The sequence below is a fragment of the Corapipo altera genome, unplaced genomic scaffold, assembly GCF_003945725.1.
Source record: "Corapipo altera isolate COAL_440 unplaced genomic scaffold, ASM394572v1 RXGC01000072.1, whole genome shotgun sequence".
In the NCBI taxonomy this organism is placed as follows: Eukaryota; Metazoa; Chordata; class Aves; order Passeriformes; family Pipridae; genus Corapipo; species Corapipo altera.
In genome coordinates this window covers 2803338-2827017 of record NW_020884943.1, presented here as the reverse complement: position 1 = coordinate 2827017, position 23680 = coordinate 2803338, and the positions used below count along the sequence as shown (strand labels likewise).

Sequence of the window (23680 nt, the reverse complement as noted above, 5' to 3'; positions counted from 1 at the left end):
GCTCCGCGCCTCGGAGGCTGCGCTCGGCTGCGCTGGGCTCGGCTCCGCGGCGCTCGGTGCGGCCCCGCAGCCGCCGCCGGCAGGGAGGGAGCGAGCGAGCGAGGCGGACGCCGCCGCCCGCGCCGCGCCCATGGGTCCCCTCCTGCTCCTCTGGGCGTGTGCGGCCGCCGCCGGGGCAGGTGAGGGACCGCGCCGGGGCTGCGGGGCCGGGGGTCCCTTGCGGCACTGGAGTCCGTCCCGGGGATGAGGGCGAGGGCCGGGGCCGCCGCCCGGAGCGCGCTGGCAGCGGGAGGAAACTTTGAGGGGAGGCGGCGGGGTCCGGGAGCCGCCCCGGCTGCGGCCGCGCATCCCGCAGGGGATCCGCCGGACGCTGACCCCCGGCGGGGCGGCCGCGGGAAAGTTTTGCGAGAGCGGCGTGCGGGCTGCGCCCCGCGGAGACGGGCGGCGGGCAGAGCGGGGGTCCGGGCGAGGGGCGGCCGCGGGGGTCTGTCCGGGTGGCGCTGCCCGCGGTACCGGGCGGGACGGATGCGGTACGGGCGGGATGCGGCTGCAGGTGCGTTATTCCAGCCGGTGCCGTGCCCGCCCCGTTTTCTCTACAGTGTTGCGCGACCCAAGTATCGCTTCTTGTTTCTTGCGGAGGCTTTGTTCTCTTTCCCCGGGTACCACTCCTCCTCGGTTGGAGCTGATGAAGGGGACGTTTCTCCCTGGTGCTTGTAGCTCTATTCCCAAGGAAATTACCCGGCACAATTATCAGAAGTGCAAAGCAATTCACGTTTTATAATTAAATTCATATAGTAATTATTACCTCATTAAAATCTGCAGAGAGATGCGGCACAGAAATAGTTGAAAGAAAATACCACCCGTCCCTTTTGTAGTGGTGTTACCCCTGATAGTGCATACGGAGATTTTAAATGGTCAGTAGGACCCAAAACTCTACTACTCTGAAAGTTCTTTGTATGCAACAATTGCCACTGAAGTTGTGAGAGGAAAGAGCAAAATGCCTCTTCTCTAACCTCCTCTTTACCATTTGAATGATTGCACATGGGTACGTGGAAATGGCTTGATTGTGTTGAGTGTGCTTTAAGTAAAAGTTTTTCCATCCCCAAATGGCACGTTACACACGTCGAGGAGATTATAAATGTGCTGCATATGTTGCATGGCTGCACATTAGCTAGATGGAGCGTGGTGTGATTGCTGGTGCTTGGGTGTAGGTGATAAAGGCACAAGCAGAGAATACAAGCTGTCGGAGCTGTAAGGCAGAAATAATTTCTTTTAGGGATTTCCTAGTGACATCATTCATAATTATATGGCTTAATCCTCTAATCTGCTGTAGAGCCTTCAGTTCACATTGGGCCGAATCCACCAAGTCCTGAGATGATTTTTACTCCCGCCCACCTGACTGAATCATTTGGGGTGTTGCTTGTGTAAGCCACCGATTTAAGGGGAATGGCCCAATTACTTTAAATAGGAATTGAAAGCAACATCAGCCGGAATTGGGCCCAGGCATTGCACAGTTCTCCAGTGAGAGCAGACGACTTGATGCTTAATTTTTACTTCAGAGAGAAACAGTATTTGCAGCTGCTTGTTCCACTGAGGAGAGACAGCATAAAATAGCAGATGCGAGTGCAGTTGATATGCCTGTGGTTTCTTTCTGATGGACTGGTGGAGACCACAGGGGAAAAGGAGACTTGGTTGTCATACTGAAGCTGCTGATTTGTTGTTTATTAATTATTAACTATGCTTTTGAGTGCCTGCTGCAGTTTGAAGAGCCAGCTCAAGAAAATTACTAGGTATTTAAAGCAGTGTAGGATCTTGCTAAATAGTTACTGTGACATTGGAAACAGTCTCTGCTTTTCAAAGTATTTTAAAAGCTAGAAGGGGGCACACTGAAGCTGTCACACAAGATCCTTCATTGGCATAAATCGAAGCCTGTGCAGCTACAGTGATGTGTACTTGTTGAGTCTTGAGTATTCAGGCTGGAATAAACTGTTTTAATAGAGTAGTGGAGCTGCTGTGATTTATGGGAGTGCCTATACTTGCTTGATGTGGTTTCTGTCCTCACCCTGTTGATGACTGTGACAGAGCTTTCACTTACTTTAATGGGGTTAAGATTTGTCTTACTGGACATAGGTTGTCCTTTCTGTTGAGCAAGTTTTAGTACCTATTCAACCTCACTTCATATAAGTAGGTTATTACTGATCTGATTTGAATAGAGGAACAGCGTACTCTCTTTCTCACAGAGACCGCAAACACTGTCTTTCCGGATAGGTAGGTTCACGCAATTTACATTGTGCTGCTTTTCTCATGAAAACCTTAGAAGAAATAATAATGCCTTTCTAGTTTTGATGCTGGTGTTTATTCCAGAAGAGGAAGTTGTTCTTGGTCCATCAGCGTGTTCAGTGTCAGTTTTGGTTGTTCACTGCCAACTGTCTGGAGTGTAAGTCAAAGATAGTACTATAAGCTTGATGATGTTGCTGATTATCTGGGAAGTTTTTACCTTTGGAGAAGTTTATCTGGGTTCTCTGGTATTCTGTAATTCTAATTTTCTACAAAATGTGTTTATCCCCATATCCTTATGAAAGCACTGTGTAAGTACTGTGTATGTATGGATGTGTCTGCACTCTTGGAGCTTCAGGTCCATCAGACACCTCTAGATCTTAATTTTGCTTGTAGAGTAAGGTTGCTAGAGACCTAAAGCATTCAGTATTTTTTACTACTCTGCCCCTTGTGGAGTAGAATTCTCTGCATTAGCACAACACGTTTTTTCAACAAATTTTAATCCTTGAGGAAAGGAGTAAGTGCTGTAGTACAGATGATTTATGAGTAGTATGTGTAACGTGTTCGTTCTGTACACCTCAGTAATTTTTCAGAACCTTTCAAAGAATCAAACTAGAGTATTTGCTGCTTAACTGATCCAGAAGTGCAGTCCTGGAATAACAAATCAATCAATTTAAAGCTGAATGTAAGTCCACTCAGTGGAAATCAATCTGGACGTGCTTTACAGGTAATGTCCTTGCTCTATGGAAGTCAGTGGGACTTTTACCATTGACTTTAGCTGTGTCAGGATTTCATTCTTGGAGCCTGTTTCCATTACTAATGACGTTAGTGAAAAATTTCATTAGGAAAGATATTTGACCTATGTCTCAGGCACAGGTCTCATGTCACACTTATTGCTGTGTTGAGAGAGACATGGAGGTCAGGCTGGCCTCTCCCCATGCCTAGAAAAAGGACATATGTTTAATGAACTTGGTGTGCTGTAACTATCAAGTTGCCCTCAGCTTTTCAACATAGAAATTTCAAACTGCTTGAGTCTGTCTTTTCTGTCAATCCCATCAGGTCTCTACTGGATCGAGGAGTGCTCGTTTATTTCCTGAGCATAAACCTTTTCTAAATTTTAGGTTTAGATTTGTGCTTCTTCTGTAGGTGCTTCTGCAGCCCAGAGATGCTACTGCTGGTATAGATGAATGAATGCCTGTTTGTAGGTGGCTTTGGCGCACTTTGTAGGTGCCAACTGTGCTGAAATACAGAGATGCCCTTCTAAAGCAGTATCAAACAATTTTGTGAGTCACCCCAGGCTCTTAGATTACAGGATGGTGTTCTTTGCCCTACTACCCTATCTCCTCCAGGGTCCTTTTGTCCAGTTGGGAAGATGGATTGCATGTACACTATGAACTGTGGGCCTGATTCGTTGGTCACAGCATAAAATGTGAGAGGAATTCTCAGTCCTCGCGTCTCCCTGGAAATAGTGTGGCCAATAGATGAATGCTGCAAATCTCTCTCATCAGTTTGCATAGGTGGTTATGCTTTCCTTATTTATTACTCTTTAACCTTACGAAGATGCTGGATTAATGTATCGGTTTTAGAATGTTTTAACGTCTGTGTAGGAAAATCTCTGAAAAGGAAATAGTTTAATTGAAAGAACTGGAATAGAATATATTCTCTTTCCTGCAGCAGAGGTACTGTCTTATAAGTAATTACTGTATACAGTGTGTGTGTGAGTGGGAAGGTACTAGAAATGTCTGTGCTAGATATTCTTCTCCATTCTTTTCATTACCTGATTTGAAATAAAAATTGATCTCTCTGCCTCCAACACCTGTAGGGTTTGGAATGGATCCTGACTTACAGATTGATATCATCACAGAACTGGATCTTGTGAATACAACCTTTGGGATAACACAGGTTTCAGGACTACACAATGCCAGCAAAGCATTTTTATTCCAAGGTAAGAGAAACATCCTCAATTCTCTTATCTTACTTCTATCTGCATGAAAGCTTTGATGCTTAAGTGATTCCCTGTAATGGTGGTCTTACTTAACTGTTACTTTCTTTAATTTTTATTTTTTGGGAATAGTTCTTGATACTTTCCTGAAATGCAGATGACATTTTTTTGTGTGTGCTGTCAGGTAGTGGAGGTTAGAGATATTTAGGGAAGTATTTCTGGGTAGGTTTTCAATACTCCCCAATATTTATTTCTAACTAAATATGTGAAAGTGGTTCCAAGGGATGGACTCTGTTGTGTTCTTTCTCTCTGTGATTATACACATGCATAGACACACACAACTAAAGCTCTGTAACTATGAGAAAGCATTTAATGTGCTGACACTGATTAGTAATGTAGCAAGTCTTTCATCGACTTTGTGAAAGCTGCTAAATTGGGAAAATAGAACAGTACTGTGTTTAACTGCCCAAGCTGAGTACCAGGGACAGGATAAGTAACTTTGAATTGTGATTCCCCCCCACTTCATTCATTATTCTAAGATCATTTTTGAAGTGTTTTAAAATTATGTTGGTTTATTTGTATTTTTTTACTGAGTGAAATTCTGGATGTAGTTTTATAATGTATTTTAAGTAAGGTCTAGATTAAGAGACAATGTCCTGTGGGGTGAAAGCACTGAGTTGCTACAATATGCTTATTAGGCAAGAAAGACATTTATGTCATTTAAGATTAACGTGAATTAAAGCACAATTGGGAACATTTTTATTGTGGAGACTTCCTATATTTGTTTTTTCTTTACTGTGCTTTACTCAGTGTTGAATTGTGCATATTAGTGTCTCACTTTTTCATGTCTGTCCTCTGTTGCTGTTTTTAGAGGCAAATGATTATGATCTCATTTAGCTTTAGTTCTAGATTTGCAGTGCTAACTGACTTTATTGTAAATAATAAAGGAAGGGAGTCTGTAATCTTAGTTCATTCTTTATCTGGCCAAGGCCAGTATAGGAGTCAGAGCAGATGTAGGGGGTTGACCTTGGCTGGATGCCAGGCACCCACCAAATCTGCTTTATCACTCCCCTCTGCAACTGGACAGGGGAGAGAAAATATAGCAAAATGTTCATGAGTTAAGATAAGGGCAGGGAGAAATCACTGTCATGGGCAAAACTGAGTCAACCTGGGGATATAAACTGAATTTATTACTAACAAAATCAAAGCAGGATAATGAGAAGTGAAAACAGACCTTAAAGATGCCTTCTCCCTACCCCTCCCTCCTTCCTAGCTTTACCTCCCCACCCCAGCGGTGCAGGGAAACAAGGAATGGGGGTTACAGTCAGTTCTTCACAGGTTGTTTGTGCTGCTGCTCAGTGAGAAGGAGGGTCCTTCCCTGCTCCTCGTGGGGTCTGTCCCATGGGAGACAGTTCTCCATGAACCTCTCCAGCGTGAGTCCACCCCACAGGCAACAGTTCTCCCTAAACTGCTGTAATGTGGGTCACTTTCCCACAGGGTCAGTCCTTCAGACACAGGCTGCTCCAACGTGGGTCCCCCCCCGCGGGACCACATGTCCTACCAGGAAACCTGCTCCAGTGAGGGCTCCTCTCTCCACAGGTCCCTGCCAGGACCTACTCTGGCACAAGCTTCCCACAGGTTCACAACTCTCTTTTGGGCATCCACCTGCTCCAGTGTGGGGCTCCTCCAGGAGCTGCAGGAGGATCTCTGCTCCCCCATGGACCCCCATGGGCTGCAGGGCACGGCTGCCTCACCACAGGCTGCAGGGGAATCTCAGCTCTGGTGCCTGGAGCACCTCCTGCCCCTCCTTCTCCACTGACCATGGTGCCAGAGCTGTTCCTCTCACATATTTCCATTCCTCTCTTCTCTGGCTGCAATTACATCTGTGCAATAACTTTTTTTTTTTTTTATTCTTAAATGTGTTATTACAGACCTGTTACTGTCATTGCTGACTGGCCCATTCTCAGAGAAGCCACCCTTGTAGTCCCTCTGCCACCAAAACCTGGCCACACAAACCTAATACAGACATGGAGACCACCTCAGGATTTGTTTCCAGTCTTTTATGATACAACAAGTAGCATGATTTTCACTGATTTCCAAATTAATGTCCAGAAGTGCAGCATTAATTTATTAATTTAAAGATATCAATTGTGTTTTCTTCTGATACCCTGACTTCAGGTTTGTGTGTTATGGACAAAGAGTACTGAAGTACAACCATTCCTCCAAGGGCTGCAGTGCCCCAAATATATTAATAATTCTAATTGCTATTCTGTACAGTTTATTGCAACCACAGTGGTGAACTGTCGTGGTGAGTTTTCACAGGCTGGTGGTCAAAGCTGTAGGGAAGAAGTCTGAGATGTTTGTCAGAGCATGGATTGAGACCATTGATGCTGAAAGGTTAATGGTGAAGATGTTATGGATATTCTATTCTTTTTACCTTGGAGGAATACACCTGTAGTTTAGGAACTTAGAACAGGACTAGTGTAAAAAAGGTAGAACGTATGAAATTTGTATGAACTGAAAGATAAATGTTCATGGGAAGCAATAAACAAAAATTCACTGTATGAAGTGAATAAACAATTTGAACGCTATAGTTAGGTACATAAAGCTTTTTTTTACCATTCCCACAACAGAAATTGTTTTTGCTAATGCACACAGGAATAACCCTGTGCTTGAGTATCGCCTCTAAGTGTAAAACTTCCTGGAAGGTGGCTCGGGAAGATTACTTTCTTCAGTAAAGCTCATCAGCCCTTGGGTCAAGAGAAGATTGTCAGATGGGATGGAAGTCTGAAGCTGCCCTGTTGTCTGCTTCCCTTCTTGTTCATATCTGTTATTTGTTAAATGTCAGCAGCTGAATGAATTCCCTTTTACTGACAGAGGTGACTTACTATACAGCTACAGTCTGACTGTGTGCCAGGTCCCTTGGCTGGAACCAGCAGATACTTAATTTTGATTTTTTTTATCTTGCCATGCAGTAAAACCAATATAGAACTTGGGGCAATGTATGGACAACTGCTGTGTCTAAGTTAGAAATAATAGTTTCTGCCTCAGAGATTCACAAAAAAAACTTCACCAACATGACACTCCCAGAGCAAAGACTGAAAGTTAGTGGTTAGTTTCAAAATTACTTTATCCTACTAGACTAGCTATTCCAGCCTCCAAGATGTGGTCTTTTCAGCACAGCTTTGCTTTGGTTAGTCCTTTCCATGTGTGAGTAGTTACTCACGTGTGCCTTGCTGCATCCCACTGCTCCAGGATCACCTTTCAGACTCTGGCAGGGGAGCACCTGTTTCACCTGGCAGGATGTTTGCTGAACATGGAGCCACATTAGAAGACCTCTTTCCAGGCTTTCACCACTGAGGATTCCCTAGTTTAGGACATAAGAAAAGTTTGTGAGTATGTTCTTTGGAATATGGTTTTTCATAGGGATGGTTTTGCCTGCTGCCTTTGACAGCAATGTATTGGGGCTTGTAGCTTCCACAAAGGTTCCCTGTGGATCATTTTCTGTCTTGTAAGATGTATATTCTACAGTGGCTGTAGTGGAGCTGTTCAAACTGAGTGTTCTTTTGCGTGTTCCAGCAAGTTTACATTTTTTAAGGTAGGGGAATGGTAATTTTTCCCCAGCCTGGACAGTTGTGTCCAAGGGTAGTGAAAATATGGATTGTTCACCTTAACAAGATTCCTTTTCTGTGAATTAAACTATTTGAAACAGAAAGCTTTATAAGTTTTGAGCATTTTTTCTGTTGCATTGAGGCAAAAAGAGGAAATGAAGAAGTGGGGTGATTTGAAGACATGTACAAGAGAAAGGGAAACTATTATTTTAATTAGATATTTGATCAGTGGTGTTAGCTCTCTTACAGTAAGTGACACACTGTTACAGAGTTTCTGGGGAGTGATGTCATGATTTAATTTATCCTAGAGAAAACATAGATTCTTTTCCCTGGAGAGTTTGCAGTTTCAGTCCAACACATCACAGCGAAGCTGGTATCCTGATTTTTTAATAATATTGCTAGTAACAGCCAAAACTCAGATTTCTGTGAGAAGCAGCTTTACAAGCAAAGAAATGCATTCGATTCTGTTGCAAATTATGTGACAGTGTGGTAGAAACAAAGTGGCAATCGAGAGATGTGGGTTGCCTTTGGGCAAGCAAATCTGTTCCTAATTCAGAAAAGCATAGAAATGTATAATTAAGTGTAGTCAACTGAGTGGTCCTGTTGGGCATAGACTTCAATTATTAGAGTATTTCAATGAGATTTTTGATTGATCAGTTCCATTGTTTGTATGTTTTAGTTTCATTCTCTGTGAAATGGGGATGAGAAAATAAAAAATGCGGTGTAAGTATTGACAGTGTGAATTAGAAGAAATGTAGATATCTAACTCATAATTGCAATTCTGCAAACAGTCTGATTGTTAAGATCCCTGACATTGTGTGGACTTTATATAGAGTGGGGGAAAAATGTCTTTGTGGGCAGATGGGTTATTCTGGCATGAGGGGACAAAGGAGGGTGAGTGGAGGTTCTTGACTAGAGTGTTCTTGGGGATTGGGGCACCAAAGATCCTGGTGTCTGACCCACATTTCCTCACCTCCAACCAAGAGTCCAAAGAATTGAAGGAAACAGTATGGGGGGTGGGTGGGAAATAAACCTAAAAAAAGTATTGAAAATGTTAATTGTTCACCTAATATGTTACAGTAACATCTTACAAACATCAAATGAAACATATCTGTAAATATGTCTCACATCTGTAAATTTGTATCTTACAAACGTGAAAAAATGAACAGGATCAGAATCCCAGAACGGTGTTTTAGTGTAAATTTTAGTACATCAAGAAACAGGGAGCTGTGGCTCCCTTGATAGTACTCCATCCTGTTCTGTTTCAGATAGCAGGGAAGCAGGGCTTGTTTTGACCCTGACTTGACAGGATCTTGAGTTCAGTGGTAGAGAAAAATTCTCATGGTAAATAAGGCAAGAGGAGGTGCATAAGTGGCCATCCCATTTCTAGGTAGACTGAGCCAAATTTTTAGCCTAGCTGTTAAATTATGTGATTAATAACCAGTTTAACTTTTGTTCTATGCTCAGTTCTCATTGGGGAAGTAAAATTACAACCTGTCAGCTATGCCTCTTTCTTTTTAATTCTTCTCACAACATCTTTTTTGTGCTAACAGAGACTTAAAGCCTTTACTTATAAAACAGTTCCCCTCTAGAAGTTTATTAAGGCTTTGCTGTTTCTTTTCCTAGCAATCTGGCAGTATTTTTCAACTTGGCCTTTAAATTAGGAATGGTCTTTTTACTATGTATGCTATGTTTAGCACTCAGTAAAAGAAACCACCAAGTACTGTTTAAAGTCTAAAGATATATAGTCCTTTCTTCCTTGACCATTTTTTGACTTGCATTAAACAACCAGTAGATTTGTGAGAGAAACACCTGGCCTGGAGCTCCTGCAGCACAGGGTTCAGTCATGTTCCTTATTCCCACTTTGTACAAGTGACTGCTGAGTTTTTTTCTGTGCAACCATGGCTCCAACAGGAAAGGTGAAAGAATAACAAGTATCTTAAAGCACAGAGAAAGGCAATGTTTTTGTGAGAAAGAGAGTGAAACTCGTTGAATTCCTGAAACAAAAGGACTGTCCTGCTTCAGGCCAAAGAGAGATCAAAGCTGCAGTGCTAAGGCAGGTAGAGGTGCCTCCCAGAAGACTCTCTTGAGTTTCTAGATGAAGTGCAACCCTCTCTGTTGGTGTTTTCTTTCAATGTTTTATGAATCCTGACTTTTTTTCCTCACTTAGAGAGTAGAAGTGTTTCCAGACTTCACTCCAGGAGTCTTGAGTCCTAGAAGTCGGGTTTTGCAGTGCCAAACTGAAGGGAGTTTTGATTGCTGGCAAGCTTTGAGATTGGTGGATAAGGACAACTGCATAAGTTGATCTTGTCATCAAGAGTGGACACAGACCCTTTATATCAGGAATTCTGGCTCTGCTTCTGGTAGGACAGTCTTCAGGATACACTTGTGATGTGCTTGGGGAAGGAGCTCAGCACCGAGCTGTGCTCAGTAAATTCACAGGCCAGGTGAGGAGGCTGCTGCCTTTGTTCATCCGTGCGTGAACATCATCTCACCCAAATCTCAGTGACCTGTGCACTGTGGCCGAGGTTTTAATCCACTTCAAGTGTTAATCTCAGTTGTGCCAACATAATGTGCAAGGTGTGTGAGCTGAAGAGCTTCAAAAAGAGCCAGGAGTGAATGAGAGGGAGCAGATAACGGCTCGGGGAAGAAACATATGATTACTCTTCTGGGGGTGGGTGGTGGGAGGTCTGCAGTGAGTAGGAGAGATAAACTTTAATTTTAGACTTCAGGCGTTAGTCCTTCTTTACGTGAGATAATGACACAAAGTCATTGCTTTCTGTGGGATCTCTCCTGCTATGTTTATAGCAAATATTAAGTATCAACAGTGTCGTTTTTACAGAACAGAAATCTTACAGTAGCAGAAAAATTAGGAAGGCACAACATGAATTGCTGGAAATCTTAGTTCTGCCTTCTGTGGTTGTAGAAGAGAGTAACTCTAGTATCTTCTCCATGCCTGGTGGTATCTGAATATTCCCTCTTGCTGGGATGCTGGAGTTTTTGGGGCATACCTCCTGAGGCTGTCGGTGCCCCATTGCTCCCTGTTCTTTGGGACAGTTCCTTCTGAAATACCCTTTTCCTGAGGTGCTGCCAGCCAGGCTGTTTCCTAAGGTGGGGCTGTGGGAAGTGGCCAGAACCAGCAGTACCTCCCCTGACAGAGGTGCTCTGCACCTCACCACAATGCAGAGGTTTATCTTTGTGGAAACTCTGCAAGCTCCTTGAACTCATGAGCTTTTATTTTATATTTTAATGGTCAGAGGGTGGTATTTTGCCTGTGCTGTGTCATGCTGTGTAGACCTACTCTGGTTCCCACATGGGCAGGTGAATTTAGGGTTTTGCCCCATGATGCCTGTGAGATGCCTATCCCGGGTTTCTGGGTGCTCATGAGGAAGAGGCAGCTGCTGTCAGATAGAACCCTTTGTATGTGTCGGTAAAAACAGCATCAACATCTGAGATGTGGGTCAACCTCTTGCCCCTGTTGTGTTGCAACAGTCAGGTGTTGCTGCTTCCTTGGTCCTAAGTTTTGTCTGTTCTCCTTCTCTTTCCACTGAGATCCCACTCTCACCAGGGCATGGTAGAATTGGTGGTTTACTCAAACCTGATCTGCTTTCAGGGCTTGGTGGCTCCAAAGGCAGCCACAGGCAGCTCTGCTCACCTTGGTGTTGGCAGCACGGAGATGGCAGGGGCCAGGCCAGTGTGTGATTGTGCTTGCGATGGAAATTTGTGGGATTGTGAGAGATAGGGCCCATCCCATCCCTTAGAGAGCGGGTTGCTCATCTGCCCTCTGTGCTCATCCCTTGAATGTTCCCCTGCTTTTCCAAACTCCAGGCTGGCCCTTAGGAGGTGTGGCAGCTGCCCACCATCCTAGAGTGTTGCCAGAGAGTTCCCTCAGAGCTGTTAGCCCTTTGTCAGCACTCCTAAAACAAAAGTTTAAATAGGATCCCAACAGCTGGGCTGGCTGCACCCAGGAGGGTGGAGGAAACTATGACTTCCCTGGCAGAGGTGGTTTCTGGGCTTGTGTCCATCAGCAGGTCTTGACGTCTTTTTGGGATCTGGAGTGCTTGTCCTGATTTCCCCCCATTGTTCCCAGACCTCTGTAGAAGCTGGAAATGAGAAGGAAATAAAGCTGGAAGTTTAGGGGCAAGGACTGAGTGTGTGACAATGATGAGTGGTCTCCCCTGGGAGCCAGGGAGTGACTTGGGCTGATGCTGGGCAAGAGTGTGGAAGCAGCTGGACAAGATGAACTGTGACAGGCAGGGCAAGGAAATGGCCTCAGATGGGCATGTGGAGGGGAGAGGAGAGAAAAAGCTGTCTTGAGGAGCTGGAGGCCAAGAAGGAGACAGGTTATGGCCAGACAGGGAAGCTGTGACAGGGATGGTACAAGGACTCTGACCTGGGGGGGAGTTAGGTGCAGGGATGGAGAGCACAGTAAGGGGAGCTGTGGACAGCAGCTGGGAGAAGCAGCATGAAGAGAGAGGCAAAGGGCTGTGGCCTGGGTGGAAACCCCAAGGACTGCAGTCTTGGACTAGGAGAGTGGGACTGGGTAAAGGTTTGCTTATGGTAGAGGCAGCACCAGGGCAGCATGATAGGGAAAAGCACAGAAAGTTCAGATTTGGTATTGCTGTGAAGTACCCGTGGTATGTGCTAATATTTAACAAATGTTTTTGGAGGATGAAACTTGGATAATGTGTGGGGTTTTTCTGTGTTTGTTTTTTTTTGTTTGTTTTTTTTTAATTAGCCATTTAGAACCTTCATTTTGCTGTACTTTGGTTGTTCACCTGTAAAGTTGAGGTACTAATGTCCTTTCCTCCTACAATCACGGTGTGAAGAATTCATTAATACTTGTAGAAGACTCAAATACTACACTGCAATAATTAACTTGATCATGGTGTGTTCTGCCTTCAGAGAAGGATTTGACTATGGAAGATTTACTGTTCAAGGTGAGCCTTGAACAATAAAACTAAAGCAAAACTTAAGATCCTTGTTTGTTAAATAGTTTTGTTCTTCTCTTTGTGCACTGATTGTGAGAAAGGAGCCCTCTGGAAAGAGGTGTGTGATCCTGTAATTAAGAGAGGTTTTGGAATATGCATCCCCAGAGGGTTGAGTCCCTGTGATACTTGAATTCTAACAAGTGCCTAACTTATAAATGATATATATTTTTAATATAGCTAATGTTTTAATGTGTTTTGTATACACAGTGTAATTTTCTTTTGCAATGAAAACATCTTCAGTGTGTTTTTTTTTTTCTTTGCAAATCTGACCACTTTCAGAACAGAGAAATGATCTGAAGTTAAATACAATGAAGTAGGAGGGGATGAATGAGGTGAATCATCTTCAATGGAGAAAATTAAAGATCACCTGAGATGTAATTATTAAACAGTGCTTTGAGGCTTTGAAGATACATAAACTACTGTTAACTTTGTCAGTTCCCAGAGGTAGTTTTTAAAATATACCCATCCTATCTTGGCTGTTTCTTGTTTAATGTTTGAATTATGTTAGAAACCTGTTTAGGAGTAAAATTTATCCAGCATATTGATATGAAGGTATTACTTGTAAATAATTGCAGAGTTTCTTGCTCTATATTCTCTTGTTTAAAACACCCCTACCCCTCCTTGCAAGTAAGTGTAGACTAAAATAGAACCATAGTCACATTAAACAACAGTGACCAATTTCTACTTTCCTTCTTTTTTCCCCCCATCCTGAATGCTGTCATGCTGCCTTCTGTTACTTGACATTTTTTGGATTTCCCATCATGTCTGTAATGATTAGGAAAGAATTCTGAGCACACATTGCCTCTGTCCTTGACAGTTATTTTTGCTTTCCTGGGAGACAATAATTGTGCTACTTGTCTATCTCCATTTGCCATGAGTGTAAGTACAGAGGGGAAGTGGGATAAGCACTTCAGTACTTTTGTAGTATGCTAAAAGCCTTGAATGCTTCTGGCAACCTGTTGACAAAGTCCTGTGTGAAGAGACTCAGAAAGGAAAGCAGAAAGAAAAGTAAGTTCTCTGCTCTTCAGTGGGCTGAGAGGGGCATGTAGGAATTAGTTTCTGATACTGCTGGTAAGTGTTGTGTTCCACACCATGTGAGCATCTAGGTCCTTACGATGAATGTAGTTCAACTTAGATCAAAGTAAGAACAGCAGTCTGAGTTTCTTGTATCTTCATCAAAACAGAAATACAACAAAAATGGTCTTTTCCTGCAAAGATTTTGGCAAACATACTCTTAAGTAATTTCATACTGCAAGTAATCAGGCTTTATTAGCTACTTGTTTAGTAAACAAGTGTTAAACTAGAGTAAGAATATTGTTCTATAACAAAGTCAGTACCTGAGTTGTGCTGCCTTGAGGCAAATCCCTCCGAGTGTCCCTGGGTAGAGAATCCTACCCAAGCCCAGGGCAAGTCCCTGCACCTGATATTGCAGGTCTGGGTTAAAAGAGAGCAGAATTGGAGCATTAGTGGGCACTGCTGAGTTAAAACTGCTTAAACAACAGCAGAAGGGAAAAGCAGTGCTCAAGAATTGGGCTCTCACTGTAGGCAATGGAACAGGATGGTCCATTATGGTGCGTTTTGACCCCAAGAGCAATTCTTAAACCAATTTTAGTAGAAATACATTAATATCCATTTGAGAAGAGCATTTACACTTGGCCTACTTAATGACATTACTTCTAAACAGAGCAAATCTTTTGCCTAAAAGGAAGTAATTTGAAATTACTATCACGCAAATTTAAACACATGAAATGATTTTTTTTAAAGATTTTGTACCTTTAAAAAGTACACACAGGCAAGTATAACCAGACCTAATGCAAGAGGCAGGGATGGACCATTTCCTGTGGTGAAACCCCTGCTGTCTTGAACTATCTGTCAAGAATAAAAATTAGATGCTACTTGAGACCTCAACCTATTTCTTCTATGCCAAACTCTAGATTAGTCCTACCACCTGCAGTGTGGGTATAGAAATGAAAAAAGGGGGACATTTTTTCTCTCATTTTTAATTTTCGCCACATAAGTGGTATGAAGAATTCACATCATACTGTACTGGTTTATGGCATTATGTCATGTGATTGCCCTGCCTTTTGTGGCCTTTTCAGTGATAACAGTACAGAACATTAGATTTTCTCTTTTTTAAATGGAATGGACAAAAAAATTGGTTTTGGCACCTGATATCCACTATAACATTGAGCAAAATCCTTAGTTGTGTAGGCTGCATACCTGCTAAACCAGCAAAGTTCTGTAATTCTGACAAGAGGGATCTGTGAATCAGTATTTTGGAGCAATAAGTACTGGTTTTGCTTCTTAAAAATGTCTCATTGCAGTTTTTCTGTCCTTCATCCTGCGTCCTTTGTGGTAACATTTCTTACAGAGTTACAGCTGAGTTTGCTGTGGGTCCTCTGTACTATAAATAGGAAAAATAGTATAGGATCACTACAGCTGCAGGGATTATTTTAGAGAGTCCGTCTTACCCTTGCACATGTGGGTGACTCCTCCCTCTGAAGCTGTGAGTTTTCCATTTGGCATCAGTGGGATGCTTACTTCTTCTTCACTTCTAAAACAGTTAAATTTGTGTTGTAAAGCTTATTTCTGTGTTGTGTAGCCTCCTTCTTTTACTTTTTCTTTTAATTTTTAAAAAATCTTTTGTAAACTGGAACAGAGCAAAGATATTCTGAGAGCAAAATGTATAAAACTGGATCTTGTAGTTTAAATACTCATTGCTTCTATGATGAAAGACTGTCTACAGATGGCATTTAGACTTGCCTCTGCTTCTCTCTCTCCACTTCAGCTCATTGTGAATAACAATGTTGAAATTTCAAAGCCTCTTCTTGGGGACTGGGGAAAATAACAAAGCCAAGATGTGTGGGAGGAGAGTGGGGTTTGTGTGTTTATGTGTCGTGATTTTTCTTGGTCTGTGGAGGTCTCTACGGATGTTCATCGTGTTGTTTGGAAAATGAAGTAGCACAGCCTTAAAGCACGATATTTGTAGAATAATTTGGTAAATGCTGGTGATTTGGAAACCATGTACTGCACTTACCCCAAGTCTTCCTTTTCAGGGAGTTTGCTGACAAGTTGTGGTAGGAGGACTCTGCAGTATTAGTTACAGTAATCTTGTTGGGGAAGTGGGCAAAGTAATTTAGGTTTACTTCACTGTAACTAATTATGAAGCCAGAAAAAAATAATCTCTCTTTTATAATACTATTGCTCACATATTTAAGTCATGCCCTCTGCTTTAGCTTTTTTTCTCTGATGCTGGCACTGTTTTTAATGTTTTTTGATGTCTTGCGAGTACCAGCTTTCAGGTGGGATATTTCTAGCTTCATGCCATCCTAATCGTTTCAAAATGCAGCCATTAAAAAAAAAGTAAACATTATTGCTGGTGTTACTGCTAACAGCAAGAAATGCAAAAAAGGGGGGGGACACATGGCAGTTCTATTTAAATAAAAGCTTATTTTCAGAAACAAAGGCTTATGGAGAAAAGGGGAGCCCTTAGTACCCGAAGCACGTTTGCTGTTACGGATGAACCCACAGCAATGGATGCTATCAAAGTTGTCATATTTTATTCATGAGTTGTGGTATGCTTGGGCGAAATAAGAAAAGCAATGCTCCAAATCATAATTATGGTGTAAAAAAAATAAAAGTTATTATTGTGACACTTTTAAAAAATTCTTAAGTATCTCAAATAATTCATATAAAACTTGTGGATGATGACTAATGTTAGCTGTATTTATGGGTCTTTGTTGGGGGGTGTTGAGAAACACTTCACCAATAGCATTTATACTTATTTTGGGAGAAAATATAAATGTGTACTTATGTGTGTTCCAGGAAACAAAGACAACTGGAATATTGAATATAAACATAAAGAGGTTGACAGCAGAAATTATACTTCAATAGAGAAGGGCTCTGACAAATGTATTATGCCTCATGCTATTATCATGCAGTTAATAAATAAAACAGACACCTAGGATTTAATTTGCTTTAGCAATAACATGGAAGTGATTTTTCTCCTCAGGGAAAGAAAACAGAAGGGAGAATTAGTTCATGAAACACATATTGTTTAATGCTTATATAAATCATATGTAGAGAATTAAAAAAAAAGATTTTAGTAATACATGAATTAAATGCTTTAAAAGTAATTAAAAAATTATTTAGACTGTCAAGTCATTGGGAGTTTTTGAACCAAGAGAGCACTTCAGCATATGCTTACTTTGGACTTTATGGATAATTTCATTGCCTTTAGTTGGATTATTCATGTGATAAAATGATTGGAAATTAAAACCTTTGTGTAGGTGTAGCCAGCTCTGTGAGCTGCATTAGCCATAGTAATCTCCCTTTGCAAGTGAAGAAAGCGAGTCAAAGATTTCTGTTTTGCTGAAACTTCCCTGTTAATGAAGTATTTGAATAGTATTTTGATTTACACACTCAAGAATCCAGGTTTTCAGCAGGGAGGCAGATTCTGATTTCTATGTCCTTGCTGAAGTTGGACTGGGATTTTCAACAGAGTCAAAGTAACTTAGGAATTCAGCTTCTCTCCTGCTTCAGTGGGATCTGGTACTTAAAATTTCTTTGAAATGGATTACTTGTTTACTCTATCTGTCATATTAATGTTGAGCTTAGGATTTTTACAGCACTTTAGAAGTACTTGTGATTAATATTTATTTTTAATACTGTTGCCATAAAGTATGAGCAGTATTATTACCTGGAAGAAGGAAGAATGCTAAATGAGAAATCAGAATTATTACATATTGCCTAAGAATATAAATGGATCACTCTCTCTGCATGCTCTGTTGAAAAAGCTTATATTTTATTTTTAGATTACAAACAGACTTAGAGTTATAGTGGGAGGAAACAAGTCCAAACTTACTCTTAGTTGTAAAACGTAGCTTCTGCGTCTGATTTTTCATTCTAGGTAACCTTCTGCTACCATCTTAAGTCTCCTTTAAACAAATGCAGCTGAAGAACATGTTTTGTCAAGCTCAGTATATATTATAATTTTTTAAAAGCGATTTCGAATTTTTTTTTTGGTGTCTGTGACATAGAGCATACCTGAAAATGTTTTGTAGAAGGGGAAGAAAGAAATTGTTTTACTTGCTTTTGCATGGAGCTGTATTTTTGAGTGGCTCATTATTCCCTCTGACATTAGCATTTAATATACCCTTGAAATAGATCCCTGAAGTGGACAGTACTCCTGAAAAACAGATAATACGTTGGGAATGATTCTTAGAAATGCTTTTCCCCAGTGTTGTGTACGTTGCCACTGGCCCTATTCAAAGCATTGCTGGTGTAGTCCATATTCTTTCTGTTAAAATGTTTTTATTTTCCAAATCTGCAAATAGCAATCTTCATAGGCACAGTGATGTGATACCTTATCTAATGTAGGTAAACAGTGGAAAAGATGATATAATCAGTGACTCCTGAACTAATTAACTAACAACACATGTAATTTGATTAACTCACATGATTTAAGAGCAGATTATGTGCTTTTAGTGATAGTGAACTCCTGGAGCATTTCAACGAAGCATTTAATTTAAGGGATCAACCACTTGTAAATAGTCTTGATTTCAGTATGAATCCTTTGAGGAAACAACAGAACCTACTTGAGAAGACGAGCTCAGCTGCTGCTTAAAATATTTGGAAAAAGTTCAAGTGGCTTCCTTCAGTAACAGGTGATGTGCAGCCTTAGCAAGGCAATCACTGTTGAGCTCACCAGGAAGGTTGTTCCAAAGCCATTTGGCTTACTGCAGTTTTCTGACTTTGCTCCATAATGGCCAAATGGTTTGATGGCAGAGTCAGTCGCTGTGCTGTGCATGTACCCAGGGCTGCTGCTCATCCTTCTGCTGCTGGAGGGATCACTCCAGCGTTTTCCTTGGTCATTTTGTCCAGGTGGGTGGAAAACACAAGAAAGGGCCCTGGAGGTAGGAAACATGTATGAATTTTTTTTGATATAGGCTTTCTGCCACCATGGTTTCTCTGCCACTTCAGGCACCTTTTGCTGGCTGGAGAAGCAGAGATGGCCGCCTTCTCTATTGGCATGTATTCATTTCCAAGTCTTGTGCCATGTCTGCTGCTCTGTTTGTTCCAGAGTTCTCAATTTCCAGAATTCAGTTTGAAATGCTGATAAAGCAAACAAAGGACTTAGGCTCTCTGGCAACTACTTAATTAGCATGAGTGTGGTCACTCTAGCTGGTGCTCAAGTCAAGCCAATTTTCAAGAAGTGAAGAGTCTGACATTAGCTAAATTATTGGTTGAGGAGAAACTGTGATTTGATAAGTGTTCTGCTTGATTTCTTTAGTGGCTTAAAGTTCTCCTGCCCCAACATCTGGAGTTTTAGGATTGGGTTTGTAATAGCTTCCTGAAAGGATTATATATATATATATATATATATATATATATTAAAAAATATGAATACATAATATTTTAAATGCTAGATTAATTTTGTTGGGAGAGACCTATTTGGAAACGAGTTTCCAAACATGTGTATCAAAATGACAGCAATATATGAGCATGTATAACCAGGATAGTTTTGCATCATGCAAAAGGAGAATTTCCATTGAATTACACTGTTTTCCCACCTTCTGTAGTGGAACTGCTTTTGCTGTATAGTCATGGGAACTTACCTTTGTGACATTAGCTGTTCACCCTGGTAATTGCTCCATCCTCTAATTTAATGAAAACCCATTAAACCGAAACAATAATTAAAATGAGACATCATCTCTGTAGGAGGCTTGCATATTAAAATCACCAAGCATTTCACTGCAGACGGATCTTATTCCAGAGAAACAGTGTTTGAAGCAACATGTAAAAAGTGATTTACTATGAATAATCATAATTTAGAAAGCTGTGCTGTTGAACATGATTTCCTACTGTTTATTACTGACTCTGAGTGGCAAAAACATTTACAATGTCTTTTCATGCCGGTGAGAATACATAGAAGGAGTGATGTGCTTGAGAGAAAATATGACGCCCTCTTTGGTCCTGTCTGGTAGCATAGTTTTTAAGAAAAGGGTGAGCTGTTTTCTGACCCTTCTCTCTGGGTTGCTGGCAGGGAGGACAGGTGGTCCTGGTCCCAACTGTTCCAGTGCAGGGGCCCCAGAGAGCAACACAGTACCAGCCCAGCATCTTAACATAAATTTGCATTTATTTTCCCTTGGCAGTACCCCCCAACTTGCTAAAACCCATCGTGGTGTGGAAGCAGTGTAGGCAAGTGGATCTCTGCAGCACAGTGGGCTATCTCAAGCCTTAGTGCTGATTGAGCTCCCGAAGTGCTCTGAGGGATATTCATGGCTCTGTGCCCGTTCCCAGGACAGGAGCATATTACAAAGTCTTTTATTTTGTTTGCATATAAGGAGAAATTTATGTGAATTTTGTCCCCACAGCTTAAAATAAAAAACTAGTGGTGTCTGCGCATTTTGCCCTTGCTAGGTGGGGAGGGACACTGAAGCATTTCACTGCCAAGCAGGGAAATGATTCTTTTTGGAGAAGATCTCCATTGTTAGTGTTAGCATCCTTTTGGGGACTTTTGGATCTGTTAGTGACTTCTGTGGACTGAGGTGTGCTCTTAGAAGAGTAGGAAAGAGTGGGAGTGGTCACCTGTCACCAGTAGTGTTTTGGGCTGGGTTTTTTTTTTTTAACCAGTTCTTCTGAAGGTGTTTTGTGGGACCAATGTGCAGAAAAGGAGGCAATGCACTGCATCTCACTTGAACTCAGGCTTTGAGGAAGCACCTGCCTGCAGTGAACAAGAAGGCTTTTGTGATGGTGTTCCGTGTTAGGAACTGTCTACACTCAGAGTTGCTAGTGTTGGATCCTCCTCCTAATCTTGGTTTCATTTTTGAAAAGCTGATGACTTAAAAAAAGTGGGGCTCTGGGGTGATTTTTTTTGTTTGTTTGTTTGTTTTGCTTTTTTAAGTATAGATTTTGGTTTTATTGGATTTTGCCCATAGCAAGGTAAAAGCCAATATGATGTAATATTCAATTCTTTAATTGCTGTAGCTTAAATCCAGATTGTCTGTTGTTACAGAGTTAATTTCTACTTGCTTGTCCAGAGTGACTGTTCAAAGGCTCTCCTGAAAGCATGTTGAAGCAAATAGCTTTAAAATGATTGGAGTTACCAATAAAGCAATGTGTTCCGCAGTATATTCTCTGCCAAAGGAAGTAAAAAGTATTCAAACAGGCTAGTGAATGATAAAAATGTATCTGTAGCTTTAGAAAATGAGTTGATTCTGAATGAAATTTTAGTAGTTTTCCTATAATGGGGGCATCTATTATAGAAAAATTATTTCCTGAATGGACTGGGATTCAGCTTTTAACAACTGGTACATGTCTTTCATCACTTAAAATTCCAACCCAAATGATCATGTATTTCCCTTTGTACCATTGTTCTCAAAACAAGTTTGGTAAGACCTTTGCCTTCTTTCCTTTTCTTTCTCCTGTTCATTTTGCCTGCTGTGTGGTGGCAGTTTTCTTACAGTTTCTAACTGAGCTGACTCCCATCTTCTCCCACTTTCTTATTAGGGGCCTCTAAAGTGTTCTGGGTTACAAACTGCAGAAGCCTGAGGTTTTAATTTTTAGTTACTGGAGCTGGTGATGGATAGTGCATTGAATCCACACAGGAAGATGTGACTTGAGGGCCTAAATCAGGTTGGGTAAGGACTGATGCTAATCGGAGTTATTACACCTAATTCCATTTGGATGTAGGGTTAGTGTGTACCAAAATACCCCATACGTATGAAATGTACAGGTAAAGCTTGACCTGACCTTGTTGGCCCCAGAGCAGCGTTGCCTTTCATTTAGACTGGTTTCATGATGAAGTTAAAACACACCTATGCTGAAATAAAAATTTGAGACTTATTTCGAAGGTGCTGATAGTGAGTATTGTGAGCGGTCGCAATTGTGGGTAAAATTTCTCCGGGTGGCCAGGGCTGTAAGAGCTGCAGCTGGGCAGGGGGCTGAGCTCTTCTCTGCAGAGTCTGGCCAGGGTTGTGCTGCGGGCGCTGAGCCCTGCATGAGTGTAGCCCTGGGAGCTGCTTCCTCTTGTAGCTCTTTTTGGCTTGGTAGGGCTGTGCTGGTCAGGGGCTGAATGGGCTCACCTGAGACAAGGCATCCAGGAGAAGGCAAGGTGGCATCCCTGGGGGTGGGGGAGATGGTGCCAGACGAGGAAATGTGGGATGGTGGTGACTAAATGGATATGGTAGGTTGTCCTGGCAAACCGCACCGTTGGTTTGCGTTTGGCACTTCTTCCTTAGACATTCAGGAAGGGTGTTGAGGGGCTGGAGCAGGTCCAGAGAAGAGGAACGAGGCTGGTGAAGGGACTTGAGCACAAGTCCTGTGAGGAGAGGCTGAGGGAGCTGGCGTTGTTCAGCCTGGAGAAGAGGAGGCTCAGGGGAGACCTCCTCACTCTCTACAACTCCCTGACAGGAGGGGGGAGCCAGGTGGGGGTTGGTGTCTTTTCCCAGGCAGCGATCAGTAAGACAAGAGGTCTTAAGCTCTACCAGGGGAGGTTTAGGTTGGATATTAGGAAGAAATTTTTTACAGAGAGAGTGATCAGACATTGGAATGGGCTGCCCATGGAGGGAGTGGATTTACCTTGCCTGGAGGTTTCTAAAATGCGACTGGATGTGGCACTTAGTGCCATGGTCTGGGAACCACGGTGGGGTTGGATCAGGGGTTGGACTTGATGATCTTGGAGGTCTTTTCCAACCTTGTTGATTCTATTCTATGCATCTTAAAAAAAAAGGCATTTAAATCAAGCAACAAATACACTCCCTCTGACATAGGTGTGTCTTGTGCTTTTCTGTTTTGCTGAAGGTAGAAAGTTGCTTCTGCTTGATGCTCTGAGATGATTTGTGTCTCTTGGACTTTCAAATAACTGAGTGTGCTTGCTTTCTTTCCTTGTTTAATTTTAGAAACACTCTGGTATGTCTTAAAAAAACTCGCCAGACAGTCAGTATTTCAAATTAGGAAAATATAATCACATAGAAGGACATATGAAAGTCATATCTGTGTTTATTTATTTTGCTGAGATTGCATTATCATTCAAGCATGAAGCGATGTTTCAGTGAAGATTGCTATATAAACCTATATTGTTCTATATAATGTAGGAAATACGACATTTCATTACAAGCAGACAGTTATTTTTATCGAGAGCATAAAAAGTATTTTACCTTTCAGGCACCTGTGGTGAGGGGGTGTATGTATTCTCAATTTTTCTTTTTCTTTTTTTTTTTTTTTTGAAGTGTGAAAATCAACCTGAAAATAGAAAGCTCTTATTCTAAATGGATTATACTCCCAGTCCATTTGTATGCTATTTTCTGCAGAAATCAAGCAAAACACAGAGAGATGATGTTCCCAGGGATTGTATGGTGTGAGGAGGGACACTGCTAGAGAGGTGCAGTGTGGGAGATGTCCCCTGGGGACAGGAGCTGTGTTGGTTGGACCGTGTCCTCAACAGGCCTCTTGAGCAATGGTTCTTTCCCAGCATTTGGGTCCCAGGTTGGAAGCCCAGGTTTGTGCTCAGCACCCCTGTCCTGTGCCCTCTGGTAGCCCCCATAGCCTTGGTGGGTTTCCCAGCTTACAAATCCAGTTGCAGGCTCTTGGGTTCCATTTGCCATCTTGCCACAGAACTGGTGGGAAAGTCCTCTTGATGTTGGATTATGAAAAGTGGCATTTCTGTAGACACTTCTGCATCTGCAAGTAAATTTTTCACCTGGCTTGCAGTAGGGATGTTCCAAGCCACTGGTAATGGCTGGAACTACTCAAAACAAAATAGCACTGTACTTGGAAGTGTGTTAATTTCTAAAAGCTTGGTTATATAGCTTCCTTAGTGCCAATTATACTAGCACAGTGTTGCAAAGCACTATATG

At 41.9% G+C, this 23680-nt stretch overlaps 1 protein-coding gene across 4 annotated transcripts in view; it reads left to right on the top strand.

The window, feature by feature from the left end:
- The first annotated feature begins 9 nt into the window (after window positions 1–9).
- Window positions 10–23680, top strand: part of NELL1 (neural EGFL like 1) — a 279771-nt gene continuing 256100 nt past the window's right edge. For 2 of the 4 annotated variants that reach the window (XM_027662212.1, XM_027662213.1), the window contains exons 1-2: window positions 10–179; window positions 4094–4222. In XM_027662212.1, the coding sequence (XP_027518013.1) occupies window positions 131–179; window positions 4094–4222 (178 nt within the window). In that variant the 5' untranslated portion in view covers window positions 10–130. The remainder of the gene's footprint in view (window positions 180–4093; window positions 4223–23680) is intronic. The other 2 variants (XM_027662211.1, XM_027662210.1) reach the window with 1 other exon arrangement.